This window comes from Callithrix jacchus, chromosome 15 (genome assembly GCF_049354715.1).
Source record: "Callithrix jacchus isolate 240 chromosome 15, calJac240_pri, whole genome shotgun sequence".
NCBI lineage: Eukaryota > Metazoa > Chordata > Mammalia > Primates > Cebidae > Callithrix > Callithrix jacchus.
The window spans coordinates 79442046-79463927 of record NC_133516.1 but is presented as its reverse complement, the minus strand read 5'-3'; the positions used below and the strand labels follow the sequence as shown (position 1 = coordinate 79463927).

General features: G+C 46.9%; 1 protein-coding gene and 1 long non-coding RNA gene across 23 annotated transcripts in view; one reads left to right on the top strand and one right to left on the bottom strand.

The window, feature by feature from the left end:
• Nucleotides 1-21882, bottom strand: part of MYLK (myosin light chain kinase) — a 283432-nt gene that overhangs the window by 2885 nt on the left and 258665 nt on the right. For 12 of the 16 annotated variants that reach the window (XM_078351929.1, XM_008982318.5, XM_078351932.1 and 9 more), the window contains 4 exons: nt 14507-14659; nt 11869-11992; nt 5060-5189; nt 3481-3612 (listed from right to left, as the gene is read on the bottom strand). In XM_078351929.1, coding sequence (XP_078208055.1) covers nt 3481-3612; nt 5060-5189; nt 11869-11992; nt 14507-14659 — 539 coding nt within the window. Of the gene's footprint in view, nt 1-3480; nt 3613-5059; nt 5402-11868; nt 11993-14506; nt 14660-21882 lie in introns of those variants that run through there. The other 4 variants (XM_078351931.1, XM_078351936.1, XM_078351937.1 and 1 more) reach the window with 3 other exon arrangements.
• LOC103788363 (uncharacterized) overlaps nt 1-21882 on the top strand; it is a 90680-nt gene that overhangs the window by 24965 nt on the left and 43833 nt on the right. For all 7 annotated transcript variants that reach the window (XR_013527587.1, XR_013527585.1, XR_008476876.2 and 4 more), the window contains one exon: nt 4180-14714. This is a non-coding gene — a long non-coding RNA (uncharacterized LOC103788363). The remainder of the gene's footprint in view (nt 1-4179; nt 14715-21882) is intronic.

Here is a 21882-nt window from a genome sequence, read left to right as displayed (position 1 = left end):
CCCAGCACTTTGGGAGGCCAAGGTAGGCAGAGATTAAGACCAGCCTGGCCAACATGGCAAAACTAAATAAAAAATAGAGTACTACCTGAAATACTGCTCCAACTACAACTCTATATGCCTAGAGAGTTGATGCCTAGCATCAGCCTTCTTAGATTGAAAATACAATTTTCTTTTTTCTTTTCTTTTTTTTCCTGAGACCAAGTCTCACTCTGTCACTCAGGCTGGAGCACAGTGGTGCTATCTCAGCTCACTGTAACCTCCACTTCCAAGGTTGAAAAGATTCTCGTGCCTCAGTCTTCTGAGTAGCTGAGATTACAGGCATGCGCCACCACACCTGGCTAATTTTATTTTTAGTAGAGACAGGGTTTCACCATGTTGACCAGGCTGGTCTCTAACTCCTGACCTCAGGTGATCTGCCTGCCTTGGCCTCCCAAAGTGCTGGAATTACAGGTGTGACCCACTGCGCCTGGCTGAAAATACAAGTTTCTATCTTTTTGTTGTTGTTGTTGTTGTTGTTAAGGCAGGGTCTTGCTCTGTCACCTAGGTAGGAGTGCAGTGGCATGATCTTGGGTCACTACAATCTCCACTATCCAGGCTCAAGTGATCCTCCCACCTCAGCCTCCTGAGTAGCTCAGACTACAGGTACATACCACCACACCAAGCTAATTTTCATATTTTTTTTGTAGAGATGGAGTTTCACCATGTTGCCCAGGCTGGTTTTGAACTCCTGGACTCAAGCGATCTCTCTGCCTTGACCTCCCAAAGTGTTGGGATTACAGGCATGAGCCATTATGCCCAGCCTAAGTTTTCGATTTTGTATAATAGTTTAAGTTAAACAATTTAAATCAGAAATAAGAGTCAAAACAAATGGGAACAAGGAATCTTTTTGGAGTGATGAAAATGTTCTAAAACTGGATTGTGGTGGTGGTTGCATGACTGTAAATTCATTAAAAATAATTGAATTATGCACTTAAAATAGGTAAGTTTTATGGTTACATAAATTATAACTCAGTGAAGCTAATTACACTATATAAAACATAATTTAAAAGAGCTGACAATATTGCTAAGAAGAAGAAAGCAATATTTGTCTTAGTGTGATTCAAAGCAGGTAATTTGCCTGTGGACAATTGGAAATGGACTTCACTAATTAGCCTTTATGCATTAGTCATGCTTCTGCAGAGTTCAGCATTAAAAAATAAAATATACAGGCATATAAAATACATATATATCATGTATGTTTAAAGTATATGTGTGTATATATATATATATATATGTCCACATACATTACCAACATTGTACATTTTGGTTGCATGCATATGGTATATATATGTATCCCCCTTTTAAAGCCATATATATACATATCTTTAAAAATATACAATATATTCCACCTGACTTTCTCTTAAATGTTGGAGAAGTATTTTTATAGGAAAAAAATTGTAGCCCTGATACAGTTTGGATATTTGTGATCCCCAGTGTTGGAGGTGGGGCCTGGTGGGAGGTACTTGGGTCATGGGGGCGGATCCCTCTTGAATGTCTTGGTCCCCTCTGTGAGGTAATGAGTGAGTTCTTTCCTTGCTCTGTTAGTTCAGGCGGATCTGGTTGTTAAAAAGTGGCACATCCTTTTTTTCTTACTCTCTCTCTTGCCATATGACATGCCTGCTCCTGCTATGATTGAAACCATCCTGAGGCCTCGCTGGATGCAGATGCTGGCACCAAGCCAAATAAGCGTCTTTTCTTTATAAATTACCCAGCCTCAGATATCCCCTGATAGCAATTCAAATGGGCTCATACAAGCCCTAACCAGAATAAAAATTATACCTAAGAAATCAAGAATTCTAACATTCTTTTCAACTTTGTTTTTTCAAAACAATTTTGGAAATTGTTTTTTCAAAGCAATTAGGAACAGCCAGACCATGAGGAAAACTGGGTCAGAAAGAACTGGTCATAAAGGACCCTGCACTCCCACACCCTGCACTCTCGGTGCAAAAGTTTCCATTTTGTTTTTATCAAAACAGTGTCCCTATGCTTTAATTTCTCATTAGAGTTCCAGCCAAAAGTTACATAAATATCAACAAAACAATTCCAAAGAGAAAATTAAGTATGAAACAATCCCAAAGAGAAAACTAAGTACAAAATCATAATCATTTTTATTTTAAAACATTCAAAAAGGAAAAAGAAAAAAAGTTTTAGAAGACCCAAATGCAATCATAATGGTGAGAATTGCAAGCAGTGGCTCCAGAGCCTTCAGCAGAATCCCCAGTCCGAGAATTTTTACATTATCAAAGGCAGCACGTCTACTTTCTTTTAATTGAATGAAGAAAGGAAAATGATTATGGTAGGCGAAGCATTGACAAAGCACTTTGATAATATAAAGATGCAGAAGAAAAACTATTTTTTTCCATTCCTAACTTTGGGTTCTTTTACTCAAAAGGCATTGTCTAGTCACATTGCTGGAGAATCACCGACAGTGGGAGGCACAGTTTGTTCTGACTGCTGTACTGTGTTATGCAGCCTCGGGGAAGTTGCCTAATAAACTATGCTTTATTTGGTCAGATCAAAATAGGCGATAACCCACCACCCTGGTTGGCAGGTGAAAGTCACAGACTTGAAGCATAGGGCCCTGCCTTATCTTGTCCCTTCTCTTTCTAGACGGTTGCAATCTGTGGAAATGGAAACACTTTGTGTCATCAATTTTGCTCATTTCTCAGGTGGTATGCCATGACCCCTTAAGGTCCCTTGAGCTCTGACCACTGACAGTTCCATGGCTGCATTATTCCCAGCAGGCAGATAAGCAACCTGGGGAAGATGGCGCCCACTGAGTGCTTTGTCCCTGGTGCCTGGCTCCCAACTGGCCTCAGTCTGAAGTCACATTGCATGGTCTCTCTCTGTACCTGCCAGTCCCACAACTTTTCCCTTTACTGCATGACATCTTTACAAGATCTAAAAGGTTCCCCCTTCTCACATATGTCCTCTCACAGATTCCCAGGGCCAATCTGTGACTTAGCTATCATCTTACAGCTGAGGGACCTTCACCCAGGGGAGTTGGACCACCATTCAAGGTCACACAGCCTGCAGACTCCACATCCTAGGCCTTTGCGCCAGCCTTCCTTTGAGGGCCTCCTATGGGCAAGTCACATGCTTTTTACCAGTTTGCAAAGCTCATTTCACTAAGCATGTCCCCAAGCCAGGTAAGTCCATGCAAGGCCATTTCTAAACTTAGTTCTAAGTGGCTGATGTAAGTAGGTGAAATTTCAAATGTGCCCTCTGGGGAAGTGACTGAAGGACACACCTTTAGGAGGTGGTCGTGCAGGGAATTGCCCTTTATGACCAGCTCCTGCTGACCCAATTTCCCTCAAAGCTTGGTGGTTTCTCATTGCCCCAGGTGGCACAGAACTGACATCTTGCCCAGGGTGCATGGCATGGGCCCTGCCATCCAGCCACACCCTATTCATGGTGAAGAAAAGCACAGCTACAACTTACCTTCAATCTTGCAGTCAAATCTAGCAGCACTTCCCTCCACAACTTCTAAATCACGAATGGTCTTAGAGAAATAGGGTTTTACGTGGGGCTTTTCCTCAGCAACGGCCTCAAGGAAAGCTTGGGACACATCTTCTAGAAGACAGAGACGAAGACCAGGTTATTTCTTCATTCCTTCTTCTCTCTTCTCCTCTAGTTCAAAGAAACTAACTTTTTAAAAAGTCGCTGTGATTTAGCAAGAAGGCAGCTTTGAGAACTGAATCATAAGTACGCCTTTCTCCTGGGGACAGGTTGGCCTGCTGCCAAATGGTTTTTGGCAGCAGAGAGAACTGTGCCCAAACTGAGGAAATGTTCAGCCTCCTCCTTTCCCTTATGCTGACATATTGAAAAGGGAAATGATCTTTAAAAAGGATTTCTGGCCGCATTTCATGCTGCTTCAGGATTCAGCTGAGGGTATCTGAGCAGGGCAGGACCTCACCAGCCTTCCTGGTCTTGGTATCCCTCTGCCCTCCTTCTGTAGCAGGTGTTTCACCTGCTTTTTAGAAAGGAGGAGCCAGGTCCTAGCAGCATCTTCAGCTTGCCAGTGGCTTTCTCCATGCGTATACTGCCTTCATGCTGTGTGACTGTGGACCAGGGTGTGGGATTGGCTCAGGGAAAAGCTGTAACTTGGAGGGACATCTGTATCTCCTTTCTCCCCTTCAGGCTATGTCTTGGTCATCTGAGAAGGGACAGGAGGGGCTGAGGAGGGACCACGCCTGTGTGCTGCAGACTCTGTCCCTGGCTGCAAGGAAGCTCCAGAGCAGGCAGCTACTGGCCTCACCAGTGACCCTACCTTTGCTCATTAAAGGGATCTAAACTCAGCTTCTCACCTGTGGATAGAAAAAGTACCAGACAAAGAGGGACAGAAGGTGTCTCTGGCCAAATGAGGCACCTCCAGAAGATAAAGGCCAGGCCCTGTGTGCCCCTGAAGCAGGAAAAGGCTGGGGCTTTCACTGAGGAGATCAATGGGACAGCATCTCAAAGGCAGTGGACAAGTAACTGACCCTACTGGTCTCCAGGAGGGTCCCCGCCAATCCCACTCTGCCCAGTTCAAATGACATGATTCAGCAGCATGAGCAATGCGAAAAAAAGTGGACCATATGAATTAATTTTTATTTAAAACAAAACCACAAAGATGATAAAGAACATTTTATAAATCTTATGCAACTACATGTAATTTAAATTTTATTTTTACCTATTAATATAGAAGTATCACTTTTTTAATGAGAATGAAGGAAGCTTTTAATAAAGTCTGTGATAATTTTAACACAAAATATATGAAAAAGCATAGCTGAGGTCATCTATTTCTATTAGACAAATAAAAACTTTCCCTCTAAAAATGGTTCAGCCTAAGGTTAAACAATTAAGAATAATTATTAGACTTAGTAATTGCCAGAGCAACCCAAAATTACTTCTGAATTTATACTTGTAGGGCATATTAAAAAAAAAAAACAAGAACAACAACAAAACCAACCAAAACCTCGAAATGCCCCTGTGTTCCCCAACCCTTTCTCACCAACTGGCTGGAGAAACCTCTCCTTACCTTCAGATTCTAGTTTTTCTGCGTTGAGTGGGCTGGTTGGTGACCCTGTTGAGGCTTTCCTGCCACTGAGCCCCGAGATCATTGCCATAGAGGACAGCCTTCCAATGGCTCTCACAGCATTGCCCGTTTTCTGGAAAATAGACACGGGGGTTGGATTCAGGCGTTGTCCCTGGTTCCAGCTGGGTAGTGCGAGGGGCTGTGGGGAGTAGAGCCCAGCCCTGGAGAAGCAGCTGTTCCCTGGAACAAGGACCTCCCGGGAGCCAAGGCTCTGCCAGAGGAGTGAGCCCAACCTTGCTCTGCTCAGCACTGTCAGTGTGTCAGAAGATGTTCAGAGAATGGAATGGGGCCTGGAACTGATGTGTGCGTTAATGTGACTAAACAAGGTCAACATGAGACAAAAACCCTTTTCATACAGTGCTTCAACTCCCATAAAAGGGATAGTTTATATAAAGCAACTGCAGGCTGAGACAGCTCCAAAGACTTATTGCTAACTGGGCCTAGCGGGGCTGTTTCTCGTAAAACAATGCTAGTGGTGTGATTTTAATTAGCCAAGAGGATAGTTACTATAGATCCCACAAGTCCTGATGCAAAAATAATCATAATAATAACAACACAGCATTCTATTGACCTTGGGCAAGTCACTTAACCACTCTGAGCTTCAGTTTCCTTCTCTGGAAAGAAGGGGCTGGACAAGATGATCTCCAAGGTCCCATTCAGCGCTGTTTATAATTCAGATACTTAAGAGATTTTGAGAAACACTCTGGCTGGCCCCAGCACAAGTCTATGATGCAGTGAAGCTCTGGAGGGGAGCTCTTTCCTACTGTGCATTCAGGCACCAAAGAGAAGCATCGAAGAAATAAAAGGCAACGGCACTTTACTTTTCGGCAGCTAGACTTGGGACGGGACAGAATTTCTGCTGAAAAGGATCAGAACTTGAGATGAAATTTCTTTAGGTTGTAAAAATTCTACCAAGCATAGGATCCCTAATTATGTACAATTGTGTCTTATTGTTTGTTATCTTTCAATAAGTTTTTCACCCTTTTTCTAAGGTTAACGGGAATGACTAAGATAAGAAAACTAAGGCACAACCAAGTCTTTCCACCCCTGCACCCAAAACATCTTTTTTAGGCATCTAAAAGCTGTGCATCCAGACAGCAGATGCCACCACAGACTGGCTACTTGTGCCCCCTGAGAGAGGAAGGAAACAGCCTCTTCATAGGCAAATGACTTGTACTCAGTACACCTCAAACTCTGCCGGCAAAGCCATTTTCTGCCTGAGTTCACTTCACATGCTCAAGTACTTGAGTAAAGCCTCACAGTTTAGGGCTAGTTGGAAAGCCAGTAAGCTTCAGTAAAAAGACGACTCATTTTGAAAATAAATAACTTCAGGGTGCTAAGGAAACATACCGAAAATTGTGTGCATGTGTGCATGGTTAAAGAGGAGACCCACTGCTGCCAGCAGGATGACCTTACTGTCATGCCTCCTGCCGTCCTTGCTGTAGACCCGGACATGCACTTCGGACAGACATCTCGCCTTGCTCTGTCCCCTGGCCATCCCTTCTCACATACGTCGCACTGTGTGGTGTGGGTATGTTTCTGGCCTCTGCCTCCACAGTGAGGCTGGGTCACTGAAGAGAATCCAGGCAGTCCCAGGTGGAGGTGAAGAGGAGGGGATGATGGTGAGAGATGACAACTGAACAACTTAACTGTGCGCAGTACCACCATGTGCCCCTGCAGAAAATGCCCCTGCAGGCTCAGGCCACTTGGCAACCTTTCATGCTCTTCTAGGAGATGTTACTGGTGGTATGGTTGACGTGTTTGTTGTGCTAGCTGGAGTGTGGAGAGACCCAACTCTTCCCATGGGAGGTTACCCTGTTCTCAGGAACAGCTAAGAGGTGGTACCAGCCATGGCAGCCCTCCCTATGTAGTCAATACCAGACCAGTGTGCTTCTTAATCAACCCAATTCTCAGACTCTGCCCTTCTCTGCTCTCTATTCCCTTTATCCGACACAGATTGGTTTGTCCTGGGCTAGGAGCCTCTAAACTCAGAGGGCTTGTTCCCAACAAGGGGCAGGTTAGTTCTCTAACCCTAATTGCTGGGAGACCTTGTGCAAATCAGTTTCTCTCTCTGGGACTCAGTAGCCTTGGAGCATAAGATTCTAATCTCCCTGCAGTTCCAGACCTCTACAGAAAGACTCTGATTTATATCCATAAATGTGTAGCAGGGAACACCTGCCTTGAGCCCATGGGCTCCCCAATTCCAGACATCAGGATTGGGACTGATCAGGACTGTCTTCACTTGTGTGGTGTAGAAAGATGATGTCTTTTCCAGATTTTATTTCATAACAAAATGACTAATATGAGGCTATCAGAATGAGGCAAAAAAGTTATAGTATTTCAGAGGAAGTAGTAAATACATTAACAAATAAATAGGTCTCAAATAGGGAGAGCTTTTCTAAAAGATGGAGATATCAGCATAAAATATTTGGAAATTGATTTGTGAAAAAATTGTTGAGGAAGTTACTTGTCAGAACTAGAAACAAATATATCTGTATTTTCTAGTTTTCCAGTTTTATGCCTTTGAGCCAACAACTGGTTGCTGCTTTTCTTTTTTTTTTTTGAGACGGGGTTTCACTCTTGTTACCCAGGCTGGAGTGCAATGGCGCGATCTCGGCTCACCGCAACCTCCGCCTCCTGGGTTCAGGCAATTCTCCTGCCTCAGCTTCCTGAGTAGCTGGGATTACAGGCACACGCCGCTGTGCCCAGCTAATTTTTTATATTTTTAGTAGAGACGGGGTTTCACCATGTTGACCAGGATGGTCTCGATCTGTTGACCTCGTGATCCACCCGCCTCGGCCTCCCAAAGTGCTGGTTGCTGCTTTACTGACCAAAGACTTTTGGAAAATTTTGGAACATCAAAACAGCCAAGTTTTAATTTTGTAATTTCTCCCTTCATTTTGAGAAAGTCTTTTTCTTGTTTGAGGGCAATTACCCAGGCTGGGTTCCTGTGTCCCTGGTGGGCACCAGCCTCCTTAATGCACCACAAATTCCCTGCCCCTTGGAGAGCTGGGGGTGCGGGGTGGCCAGCCATCCTGGCTTGCCCAGGCAGGCCTGTGGAGTTTCCCAGAATTAGGGTCTTTTGGTGCCAATACTAAGACATTGCCTGGTAAACATACGGCAAGCTGGTTCCCGTACACCAGCCAGCCATAAAAGCCCCTAATACATACCAACCATTTTCCCTGAGCAGTGCATACCATCCAAATGGTATGGCCAAGAATATTCTGCGCTATACTGAGCCCAGTGTTTTCTCCCCTATTGCCCTTGGTCCATAGTGCTGGGGTCTTTATGGTTCCCAAAAAATAAAGATGGCTGCCCACGGGCCTCTGATGTCTAGTCTTTTGCTTCCAGTGTGCATGCAGAAACCCTGTTAATCTGCTCAACTTACCTGCCTCCATTGCTACACCTTTCCAACATATCTTTGTAAAATTATTTTAATATAAATTTAAAATATACCTTCTTTCAAAATAACTTCATTCTAAGATGAATAATATAATCAGTCATCTGTATCCAGCTTAGCTTTTGTTGTAGGTATTTGTTTCCACATCACTTCATTCCTCCTAGGGCTTTTGTGAAAATCACACCACAAGAAGAAGAAGGTGCCTTTTCTGGCACAGCTGCTGAGAGTTCTGGGCCACCTGAGCCTGCCCTTCCCCTCTCCTTCTGCCCCCGCCCACAGCCCACTCCTTCCCACTCCACCCCACTGCACAGAACTTTGGCTGCTGCAAGAGGCAACCCCCATATTCCAAGGGGAGCTAAGGTCCTGGTGATTGCAGTTAAAATGTGGAAAACATATTTCTTGAGGAAGCAACATCACATGAAATAGTTGGAGCTGTTACCAGGGAAGCTACTTTTCAGGGACACTACTTGTTGAATGGGATTTTTGTGGACAACTTTTGCATACAATTGCACGGAAAAATCATTTCCAAATGCCTCCACCTATACTAAAATATAAAATTAAGATTCCTTCTCTGAATTCTACCCTTTTCTTCCCCAGCCCTTCCAGAAAACCCTATGGCTAATAACACTATAAACAAGAAGAAAAAAAATTAGGTGATTCAAATATCAGCATAGGCTGGGCACTCAGCACTTTGGGAAGCCAAGGCAGGAGGATCGCTTGAGGCCAGGAGTTCAAGACTAGGCAACATAGCAAGACCCTGTCTCTATAAAAAAAAAAAAAAATTAGCTGGTGTGGTGGTGTACACCTGTAGTCCCAGCTACCAGTTACTCGGGAGGCCAAGACGAAAGGATTGCTTGAGCCCAGGGGGTCAACACTGCAGTGAGCTATGATTGTACCATTGCCCTCTAGCCTGGGTGACAGCATGAAACCCTGTCCCTTTAAAAAAAAAAAAAATCAACACCACTTACGATTCTCTCATTGATTTAACTGAAAAATGCCATTTGCCTCCTCTCCTATTTCTTCATCTCTTTTCTGCTCCTAGCCCCAGGGTTTAGGCGTCCTCCTAGCTTTGGTTCATCTGCAGATGTTGCCAGGTGAAAAGGCTGCCCCTTAACCCATAGCTTTAGCCAAGCAAAATCCAGTTAGACTCGCTACTCTGAGGACTGCCCCACCCTGATATCAGCTTCCGTATCCTTTCCAGAAAGATTTCTTTGAGACCTGCTGGCCACAGGATTATTAACACAGCTGACCTTTGATTGTGTACATGCTCCCATGCCCCCACCGTTTTGTTTTGTTTTGCTCTGTCACCCAGGCTGGAGTGCAGTGGTGCAACCTTCGCCTCCCAGGTTCAAGTGATTCTTTTGCCTCAGCCTCTTGAGTAGCTGGGATTACAGGCATATGCCGCCATGCCCACCTAATTTTTGTATTTTTAGTAGAAATGGGGTTTCACCATGTTGGCCAGGATGGTCTTAATCTCTTGGCCTCCCAAAGTGCTGGGATTATAGGCGTGAGCCACTGTGCCTGGCCAGTCGCCCCCAGCTTTTTAAAAAACTATTTGCTACTCAGATCCCCGTAGTACCAAAAGGTAAGCAGCTACAGATGTTTCAACTCACCTTGCACTTGAGGGAGACCCACCGAAACCTTCCCATGAGGGGCCTAGCCAGGAACTGACTTCCAGTGTGGAGGAGAACAGCTGAGATGTGCTCAGAATGGTGGTCCCTTAAACTCCACTCTGACCCCCATTTGCCTTTGCTCCCTCTCTTAAACTCTGTGTGACACTCTACTTTTTGAGACAACTGTGGTTTAGTCACCTGGTGTGGCAAATGACCAGTAGTCTCCAATACAGTGATTTCCATTTTCTCTGTCACCCAGGCAAAGTCTCAATGCCCCTGGGTACCCTCAGTCTCCAGCTAAAAGACTGCTCCTGTCCAGCCCAGCCCAGTCAGAATGGGTCCAGCTCCCACCTCTGTGCCTTCTCCACCTGTGCTGTCCTCTTCTATGTGTTCTGGTTCGGGTTCCACACCTAATTCAAACTCCTGTTCCTGGGAGCACTTCCTCATCATCACATCCAACTCTAGTTGCAGTCAGGTCCATTCTATCCACACACCCCCATGGCTATGGAGAGCTATACAGATGGTTTATACATTTTGGTGTGTGTCACGTCCTTTCATGTCTAGTTGCTTCAGATCCCTATTGTACTACATGGTCCCTGAGTGTAGAAACCATGTCCTCTCCATTGCTTGAACCTGGGAGGCAGAGGCTGCAGTGAGCTGAGATCATGCCACTACTGCACTCCAGCCTGGGTGATGGAGTGAAACTTTGTCTCAAAAAAAAAAAAAAAAAAGAGAAAAAGAAACAAAACCATGTCCTCTCCAGCACTCCAGCAGCCTAAGAATTTTAATTTTAATTGTGATAATAAAAATGATAAAATAGATGATGATGGTGGTAAATACGCTGTGGCTTTGGATAATAGTTTTATCCACCCATGCCTTTTGAGAGAGGCAGTTTTGGGGTTAAGACTACGTGTTTTACAGACAAGCTCTGGGTTTGAATCCTGGTCCTTCTGTGTATTAGCTGTGTGATCCTGAATGGCTTTCCTAACCCTTTCTCTGCCTCAATTTTGTCTGTAAAGTGGGGAAAATAATAGTACCTGCCTCCTAGGGTCAAAAGATTTAGTGTATTGATAGTGCTTTAAATGGTCCCTGACACGGGGCCTGCCTTAATACCTATCAGCAACTGGTATCATTTTTGGACACTCACCAGGTACCAGGCATTGTACTACTGAAGGCCACATAAGGATGATCTCATAATTATCACAACAATGCTGTGAAGTTGGTACCACTATTATCCCTGGTTTACAGATGAGAAAATAAATTCACAGCAAGGTTACGTCACTTGCTAAGGACACATGGCTATTAACATACAACCTTCCTAGATGGTGGAACCCCATCTGTCTCTTTAGATCATGTGCCCTCCTCCTTCATCAGAAAGAAATGTGAGACAATCATACTACCATCCCATTCTCAGGGTTGACAAATAGACCTTAAAGTGATGTGCTCATCCAAAGCCATGTCAGTGGCTTGACCTGAGTAAGGGTTAAGAGTCCTCTGGGGCAAAGCTGAGCAGGAACAGAGAGACTGCTAAGCTAAGAATCCATCTCATCTCCCTGACAAAGAGACTGTGCTCAGGACTAAGCACACCACTGTACCTGAATCAGCTGCCTAAATGGGTCCCACACTACTTCAGAAAACAATTTAAACTTTCTTGGTGTGAGGCCAGGGCAAGCTGGGAATGAAAGTGGCCTGAATAACACAAATATGAGGGGCAACATCCCAGTCCAAAGGGATCCTACCTGCCATTTCCTTCTTGCCATGTACTTCTTCATCCGGTCCTTGGAGAGTTTCTTGGCCTCCATGTTCTTGGTATCTTTCATTAGCCATGGATGCTGAAGGCACTGCGTGCAGTCCAGGCGGTTTCTGACAGAGGCAGAGATCAGGAGGTTTTTGAGCAGGAGGAGACCTCAGAGACCACTGGTTAGATTGGAAAAAAGTAGCCATCTCTCCCAGGTCATGTAGGGCACAGCCCAGGGCCCCCTGCTCCCAGGTCGTCCACCATGATCAGGACCACTGTGCTCTTCACCTTTCTCCTCACTTGGTCACACTAACCAGGACAAGCACAGGTCAGTGTTATGAACGCCTAAGCATCGAGGAAACAACTGGGCTCCATGGCCTGCTCTTGGGATCAAGGAAGAGTAAGTGCTGTAGGGCAGACATTTCTGGGATTGGCTGGTACCCTATTCCAGTGTGGGGTCATTCTGCTGGTCCCATGAGGGCTGGGGCCCACAGAGCCTAATCCTCCTGCCACCCTGTCTGGAGGAGGGGAGAGTTAAACCCTAGGATAAAACCTTCAAGAATCACTGAACTTTCATGTTTTACGTCTTACAGTGTGGTTGAGTATCAGGTTTTTCCTGTTACAACTCAAAGCAGTATGTCCTGCATATAACCTATGAATTATGACTACCTTAGAACTGCACTGAAACTCACTTAATCTTTCTGAAAGCTCTTTAGAGCTTTCAGATTTAGAAACATTGTAGAGCCATTGCCTTAACTGTAACAGGACTAAGAAAGCCTAAAAAACCAAATGCTAACATACATAGAAAAATGACTGGAAAGAAGTAGAGCAAAATGTAGTGATCATCAGATAAAGCAATTACAGATGATTTAAGTTTTATTATGTTCTTCAAATCCTCTATAATTTACATGCATTACCTTTATAATAGAAAGGGATTTTTAAGAAAGTGCTGATAGGTGGTGATTTCTGGTTAAGAGCGGCTGGGTGTAAGAGTTTATGGGAATTTAATGTCTTGATCTGTTTGAATAAGATCAGTTCTTTGGTAAATCCATTTTATGAACAAAGAGGGATCCAGTACAGCCTGTTCTGACTTAATTCAAGGTTAGATGAGAAAACAATATATATATACACATAATCTTGTTTACCAAATCTTCAGTGACTAAAGCTTGTATGACAAAATCCATCCATGAACCAGAGTTACTGAGGAGGTTTCCATCTCCTGAGGCACATTGGGTGTGGGGGTCCCTCCCATTGGAAGAGAATTTAGATCTCCCACAGTATCTCAGTTCTCCTTGGATCATGCCCATTTCTGATGCAGACTACGACAGCAAACGGCTAAAAAGAACTCACTGTCAAGGAGAGTAGAATGTGGCCTTTGTGGGAGTTTGGCCCTGAGCTGGCTAAAAAGGACCGAGAGTGGGGTGCATCACGGGAAAGCCTGACAGAGCCATCTGAGACACTCCAATGTTCCTTCAGCAACTAACTGTGTCCTCCTGCCCCGAACAGCCATTCTTCCTCAGGGGAGGCATTGGCAGCCTCGCCAGGCTTTTAAGTCACCTGGAAGTGCAGAGCCTCCTGCCTTCCCTGGAGGCAGGCCCCTCCCCTTCTCTCTAACACACCACCCATGTCAACAGCACCCTTCTCAGCAAGGCTACAACTGCTCCCTGGGATTGCCAAGTACAGCTCCAAGCTGGCACCCCTACAGCCAGGCCTTGCCTCATCTGATCACCTATTTGCAGAGTGGGTGAGCTGCCCCACAGGCCACCTGTCCTAACCTAAGTCCCAGTGTTCCCGTTCCCTGGGCAGCCCTCTCTACACGTGCAGAGCCCAGGACAGTTCCCTCCAGCAGATTCTGTCTAGGCACATCCACTGAGTACTTTCAGCCAACCTCCCACTTTGGTCTCCTCTACAACTCCAAGCTCCAATCTTCCACTGACACCCCAAGGGCCTGAGTGTCTGACCTTCCCCGACAGCCTCAGCTCATGCTGGCCTCCCACTGTTCACTGCCCTTTGTTCACAGCAGCAGGCACAGGTAGGGACCTCACAACAGAGGCGGAGCAGGGAGAGGGCTAAGCCCAGTGGTCTGGGATCACAGCCGTTGGCTAGATGTTAGACGATACCTGGCTGTATTCAGGCAAGCACTAATTAAATAACTTGAATATTTTAAAAACCCACTAAGCCAGAATAATAATCTGGGGATATGATCAGGACCCACAGACAAGTTCTAAGACGCCCCTGTCCTCTGCTCTTGCTTGTTGAGAGGGTCCTTCCCCTGCAGCTGCTGAAGAGGACTGTGGCTGGCCACAACTGTACCCAGAAAGTAAGAAAGGCAGTCATTATTCACACAGAACAGCTGCCCCTCACTCTGCAACGCAGTCAAGTGTCACTTTTCAAGTCAGGTGTCTGAGCTTCTGAAGGTGAATTCCGTGTCTAGCTCCAGGGGGCAGGGCCTAGGAAGTCACCTCCCTGACCCACAAGCACTCAGCCTGGGTCCCTCACCATGCCCACCCTCCCTTCCTCAGGAAATGCTAGGAATGACTCAAGGTGGGGTGGTGAGGAGGGTGCCCCAACAGGCAAAGGAATCCCCCCAACACAGGGCAGGGAGTGGGGAAGCAAAGACTGAAATCCCAACTCATTACTTCATATCTTTCTTCAGCAGACTGCTGATGAAATCCTTGGCATCATCGGAGATCTCATCGAATGCCTCGTCGTCGAAGTCCCAGGTGGCTGAGGTAACGTTGGCCAAGGTTTCATTATCGTTGTCTCCCATGAAGGGGGAAAGGCCACTGACCCTGGAGAGACAAGAGCAGGAGAGCAGGTGTGGATAGGAGAGGCTGCGACAACCAAGTGAGTGCTAATTGAGGTCAAAGGCGAGGGTCTGCCAGCCTCCCCACCCTCAAACTCATGCTGTGGGGGCCTCGCATCTGGCCTTTCTTCCACTTGGGGAAAGAAAAGCGGGTGTGGTTTACAGAGGTCACCTGCCTCTTGACACAACCTACCTGTGAGACTGAGGTGCAGTGGGTTTGCTTTAGATTATGGACTTCTGCAGGGTATACAGCAGGTTGATAAGTCCCTCTGTCCTGGTCTTCTATTCTTCCCCAAAGCCCAGGCTAGAGGCTTCTCCAGGTCCCTTCCACCTGTGCTCCTGCCCGCTCTCCATAGACCAGGCACATGGTACAGTGATCACCTCTGCACCCTTCTGTCCCCTCCCTCCCACCTCTCTCCACACACCTTCAGCTCCAAGAAGAGGGCCCAGCACACAGGAGAGGCTCAGCAAGTGAAGCGTGTGCCCAATGGATAGATGGACTTTGAATCAGCAGTGTAGGTTCAGGACACCTGAGGCATTTATGCCAAACTAGAGAGCTTCCCTATGAGGTGCCATGGCAGAGGGCAGAGTGCAGCCTCTCCGCTTGCTGGGTGGCCTTCGCCAATTCCCTGATCTGTGTCAGTTTTCTCCTCGAAAATGGAGAAGCTACCATTTAACTCTGGGGTCGTCAGTCCTTCATCTTCAGCATCATCATGACAGCAGTAGGCATTTATTAAACTTTTTCTATGTGCCACACACTGGGTCAAGTGCCTAAAACAGGTGAATTCACTTACTCTTAACACTGCCCTATAACGTAGGTAACCCTTATAACTTTGTTTTACAGATGAGGAAATTGAGGCACAGCCTAGGCTCAAGTAACCTGTCCAAAGATTCAGAGCCAGTGAGATTAGAACCCAGGTATCTGCCTCTAGAGCCCCTTAAGTGCTATATTACCCTAACATTTCTGTGAAGACGAAAATTGCAATATTCAGCACTGGCACCAGGCTTGGTCCACAGTAAGGAGCCCATCCATGCCCAGAGATATCATGCAGTTCTGCTGGGTTCCCTCCGCTGCCTCACCAAGCTGTGAGTGCAAGAATGACTCTGACCAGCAGCTTAAGCCAAATAAACTTTGGAAGCTAAAGAATTTCAAAACAAGACAGATCAGATTAATGGCTTACTGACCTTACCTCTCACCTCTGTGCACTTCACCTTCATAGCAACAACCCACTCCACTGTTCACGTGAGCCTCGTGAGTCAGCCTCTTGGGTGTTTGACCTGCACAGTTGCCCAGAGTCCCACCCTTAGACAGGCCCTGCGCTTGCTTTAATGATCTGATGTTGTCATCTCAAGATTCATAATAATGTTTGAACAAGTGGCCCCACCTTTTATGTCACAAATTATGTAGCTGGTCCTGCCCTGACCTCAGCTGAGCCCCATGAGATGGGTCTGGGGGCCGGGCGTGGTGGCTCACACCTGTAATCCCAGCACTTTGGGAGGCCAGGATGGGTGGATTACCTGAGGTCAGGAGTTTGAGGCTAGTCTGGCCAACATGGTGAAACCCCATCTCTAGTAAAAATACAAAAATTAGCTGGGCATGGTGGCAAGCAGCTGTAATCCCAGCTACTCAGGAAGCTGAGGCAGGAGAATTGCTTGAACCCTGGAGGTAGAGGTTGCAGTGGGCCAAGACTGCGCCATTGCACTCCAACCTGTGCGACAAGAACAAAATTCCATCTCAAAAAAAAAGATGTGTGGGGGGGCTTCCTGCCATCAAACTGTCAAGTTAGGGTTTTACCAATGTCCCTTCTTCCAAATGCTTATGAATCCATCATCATAAGCCAAGCACTGACAGCTTCAGGAGTAAGGCTTTGGTTGAGTTTGACAGAACAAAACCCACTTGAAATACTGGGAGAAAAAGCTTACCATGGGAGGAACCCTCTGGTGAAAGCTTTTGTAAAGAGAAGAAAACTTCTACAATGTGCATTGTCTCATCCTAATCAATATATTTATGCTTCTGAATAATTGATTTTTGTGGATGGGATTTTCTTAAAGCAAGGACCTGATTTATGTTTTAAGAAGGCAGAGAATCATTCTCAGACATGTCCCCATGAGGGAAGGGTGGCCATTTACCTGTTCCTGTGTCTGCACTGTTACCTGCTGCTCTTTTCCCCTCTCTGGACCTCTTTTTATATATCAAGGGGACTGGGCTAGATTTCGTAGGGGCCACCCAGCTCTCTCTGTCTCTGTGACCCCGACCCCCATGTGGCCCATGCAAGCCTCATCGGGAAGCAGCCTGTCTCTTGCCTGCCAGCCACCTGCTGCTGCTTTACATTTTCTCTTGGAAACAGACAGTGGGGAAGTCCTGCAGCACTCCAAAAGATGGCAGGAAAAGCAAACAACCCTGCTGTGGAATGCAGAAAGTTCCCCTTCTGCAAACCTCCTTTCCTTATTAGGAACTATAATCCTGCAAAGATAGGTCTTAATCTCTGCAACTCTGAGCACAGTCAGGAAGAGCCTCATTGCCTCTGGCCTCTGGCACTCTTCCTTCCTGGCAGCCCATCCATCTGAAATACTCTCCTCACCCTGCCTGGCTCCTTGCCTGCCCAAGTTCCCCCAGCATTCTCCCTATTAAAGAGCACTTCTCTAGAATAAAACATGGAGTACATACACAGCATGTTGACAAAGAGGGCATTTGAATTTTCAGTGATAGTGTTGCTGGGTGGTGGGGTTTTTCAGGATTTTTAAAAACCTTTTTGGGGAACTTTTTCTACTCTGCTAGAATTTGCATAAGGGATCACATCTTTTTTTTTTTTTTTGAAATGAGGTCTTGTTCTGTTGCCCAGATTGGAATGCAGTAAGTTCAATACAGTCTCTGGCTCTGGGCTGAAGCAATCCTTCCACCTCAGTCTCCCGAGTAGCTGGAACCACAGGTGTGCACCAACATGCTTGGCTAATTTTTTGTATTTTGGTAGAGTTGGGGTTTCACCATGTTGCCCAGGCTAGTCTCAAATTTCTGAGCTTAAGCGATCCTCCCACCTCGGCCTCCCAAAGTGCTGGAATTACAGGCATGAGCCACTGTGCCCAGCCTTGTCTATTTATTTAGAAAATAGTCATTATTTTTATTTTTTTTTGAGACAGGGTTTCGCTCTGTGATCCAGGCTGGAATACAGTGGCATGATCATGGCTCACTGCAGACTCAACTTCCCCAGGCTCAGGTGACCCTCCCACCTCAGCCACTCGAGTAGCAGGACCACAGGCACACACCACCATGCCTAGCTATCTTATGTATTTTTTGCAGAGATGGGGTTTTGCCATCTTGCCAAGGCTGGTCTCGAACTCCTGGGCTCAACCTATCTACTCACCTTGGCCTCCCAAAGTGCTAGGATTGTAGGCATAAGCCACTGTGCCCAGCTAAAAAATAGTCATTGTCTGTTAAAAACCAACTGGTCAACAAATAATGTTAGCATTAAAACACCTCTTTATCTCCCAGAAAAACAGATTGATCAGTTTGGGCAAGTTCTTAGATGCTTCACTTTTTCTTCACTGGATATATCAAGTATAGACAGACTCTTTTCATATTGATTCTTAATGGTCAAATATTAATCTCTGTGCTGATGAAACACAATGGTCGTGACTGCAGGCATTCTAATTTCTTAATTCTCAGCTCATTGCAGCAGAACATGCCCCAGGGAATCTGATGTGGACGCCTGTTTGCTCTTGGGGTAGAAGGTTAGGAGAGCAGACGATGCAGAAATGCCTCTTGGACTACACTTCGTTCGTGTGTGTGTGTGTTTGTGTGTGTGTGTGGGGGGCTTTTGTTTGGTTTTTTTTTTTTTTTTTAGAAGTGGGGGGTCTTTCTATCTCAGCCAGGCTGGTCTTGAACTCCTGACCTCAAGTAATCCTCTCACCATGGCCTCCTGAGTAGCTGGGACCACAGGTGTGCACCACTGTACCTGGCTTCTGTGTTGTGTTTCAAGCAGCAGACAGATGCCCCCACTGTATCAGTGACCAGAAAGGGGACCACACATCTGCTGACAAAACTACTGACTGCTAGGAAGGGGTTAGTCTTTTCTCCATGTTAGCCATCTGATACTCTAGTGGGAGAGCTGAGAGGGCTGAGCAAGTTCACAGGAAGAGCTGTGGATTATTTTGTGCACTGGCTGAGTAAGCAGCGACCAGGGGTTTAGTTGTGTTAGTAAAAGTTGAAGGTGGTGGCTGGCCTTGGGGAGGGAGCAGGGATCCTAGGGGTTGTCTATGGGTTGGAATCAGAGTGCATTTCCAGGCTCAGCAGCAGAGAGGTCGGGGCAGCCCTGGGTGAGGAAGGCAGAGGCTTCTGGATCCGGCTGAGGAGCCCTGCAGCCACCCTGGATCCTGGATCCGGTCTGAGGAGGTCCTTGATGCCCCAGCACTGTGACCCCTCCTCAGCTGACTGGGAAGCTGTCCCCAGAAGAGCTCACCTGCCTCCCTGCCACACATACCTCTCCTCCCTCCTGGCATCTCCTGACCATATGCCAGTGTGGGGAGGGACAGCTGCCAGCTGTCTGCACCATGATGGGTGTTCAACAGACAAACAACAAGCATGAATGGGAAGGCTGGGCCCAGTCAGGAAGAGGCAGGAAGAGGAAGCAGAGCAGCCACTGCTGGTTCACTCTGGCTTGAGGGAGGATGAGAGAGACGGGATTGTGGAGTAGGTAGGGTGAGGGAAGGGCATGGAGAAGAGCTGTTGTGGCCTCCCGCTAGGCAGCCAGGGAGAATCAAGTCCAGGAAGTAAGGGAGGGAGACAGCAGAGGGAGGAGGGCTCTTAAACGGAGGCAGGCTTAGGATTTCTTCCATATCGAAGTGTGGCCTCCAGCTCCCCAGTACCCTTGCTTCCTGCCAGAAACCTCATGACTATTGCTAACTTCAGAAGGTCTCCAGGTACTCCCACAATCTACTGTCTCCCTTCAAGATCTGGGATGAGAGTGTGGGGGCTCCAAGACCCTACCTGCTCCTTCCCTATAGGGCAAGGAACTGCCCTGATCACTGGGCGGGTGGGAAAGAGTAAAGTCACATTGCCCTATGGGGACACGGTCTGTTGCCTTCCCTTCCAACTCCCTGGCCTCTCCATCTCTCACTGGGCCCATAAAGGAGAACAGGAGGGGTTCTCTGGTACAAAGGTGGAAGTCACCCTGACAAGGACTGCCAGACAGATGACCAGGCTACAAAGACAGGTAGAGAATGGGGCAGAGGATGCTATGAGGGCCACCTGAGAGCCTCTTCTGGGTACCTCCAGCAGTGGCTCCAGAGTTCTGCTTAGTAGGGGCTTAAAGGAAGCCATCTCCTTGGCTCCAACATTTGTTCTCAGCACGACTCTCTGCTGAGAGCCCTGGCTTGGGAGGGGAACTCCCAGACTTCCATCCACACTGAGAGAGGCAGCCTGGAAAAGCCCCAGAGGACAGTGGCTCACAGTGAGGTTCCAGGAGCCAAAATGTGGCACAGGATTGGCCCAGGCTAAGTCTGTGCCACCTGGCCTGGGTCCCTGCCACACACACCCCTCCTCCCTCCTGATACCCTCTCCTCAAGCACCCACAGCATCAAAACTATCTTCTCCCTATTTCAAAAACCCTGCTCTTGGTCTTTGCTTTCAGAGTAATCCGGTAAACAAAGTAGCATAGTGCCCAAATTACTATGTTCCTCTGCCTAATAAAAACCCTCATTTGACAATAAAGTGCCCTTATGACCTAGTGATTCTAGTTCTAGATCATACATCCAACAGAAATCTACAAATACGTTCACTGAAACACATGAACCAGAATGCTTCCAGTGGCCAAACTGGAACCCACTCAAAAGCCTATCGAAGTGGAACAGTAAATTAACTGGATTATATTCACACAATGGCATACTACATAACACTGAGAATAAACAGTCTACAATGACACATAGAACTATGAATGAATCTCACAAACGATGTCAGGGAAAATGATTTCATTGACATTGGCCATGAGGGCAATGGTGACCTCTGGGGGTTGGTAACAGGGAGGGGGTGTCAGAGGGCTACAGGGCCCTGGCAGTGCTTGGTTTCTTTACCTGGGTAGAGGTTACACAGGTGAAAACTTATTGAGCAGACTGGTCACTGCTCTGTCACTGACCAGTTGAGAGACCAGTTGTCCTGGTCTGCCTGGGTGTGTTCCCATGTTAGCACCGAAAGTCCTGTATCCTGGCACACTGGGACTGCTGGTCCCCTGGCCTGAATGTGGGAAGTGGGCAGCCACATGGGCTTCCTTGGCCCCTGTCACCTCAACCCCACAGGAAGATGGAATCCCTGCCATGACCCACTCCTGGGTTTGTTCTGAGGATCAAACAAGGTCCTATGTGAAAATCTGTAGCTGCAGAGGATCCTTATGCCACAGAAGTGGGAAAACCCACTGAAGAACAAACAGAAAGGCAAGTCTCCTTGATGGCTGGAGGGGGACCCTGGGACCAAGCCAGGCCACAGGGCAGCTGGGGCGGAACAGAGTGAGCTGACCCAGGACTGCTTCTCAAGGGTCCGGTTCCCCTCCCACCCAGAGATGCTCAGGCCTGGGGTGGCCCCGACAGCAGCAGGCTGGCCCTGCCCCTTCCCTGCTGTTCTTTACTTATCCAGGGAGCCAGGAGTCAGGCAGCTGCTGTCTTCACTTGTCAGTCCCCCTTCGGGAGGGGAGACAGGCAGAGAAATGCACACCTGGCCTGGGGCTTTTCTACTGATCTGGGGGAGGCTGTGGCAGGGTTGTGGGGAGTGGGCTAATCCCAGGCAGGAAAGAGGTTAATTGGGCTACAATGCCTGTGGTGCAGGTTCCTCTGAGGGGACTGTCCGAATAGGCCACAGTGAGTCAAGTTCTTGAGCATGTGAAAAAGTCACACTGCACAAAAGTCACCCCACTTCTGCTAAAGCTTTTGTAATACTGGCTTCTAAACCTGGCGCATCAGAATGGCCTAGAGCCTTCTCTCACACTTGGGTCTGAAGGCCCCAGGGGTCTAAGAAAGTATTCCTGGAGGTCTTCCTTATTTTCTAATGAAAATGTTAAAATTTTTCCTTTTGTTTTGACAATAAAATCATTATTTTAATGAACACATACACATCTGCATCTTTGGGGACACCATCCCATAACTGCATGTGGCTGCACAAGTTCAGGGGCTGCCACACAAGTTCTGAGGCTAACGACTGCACTGTGGGGCTTCGGAGACTAAAGC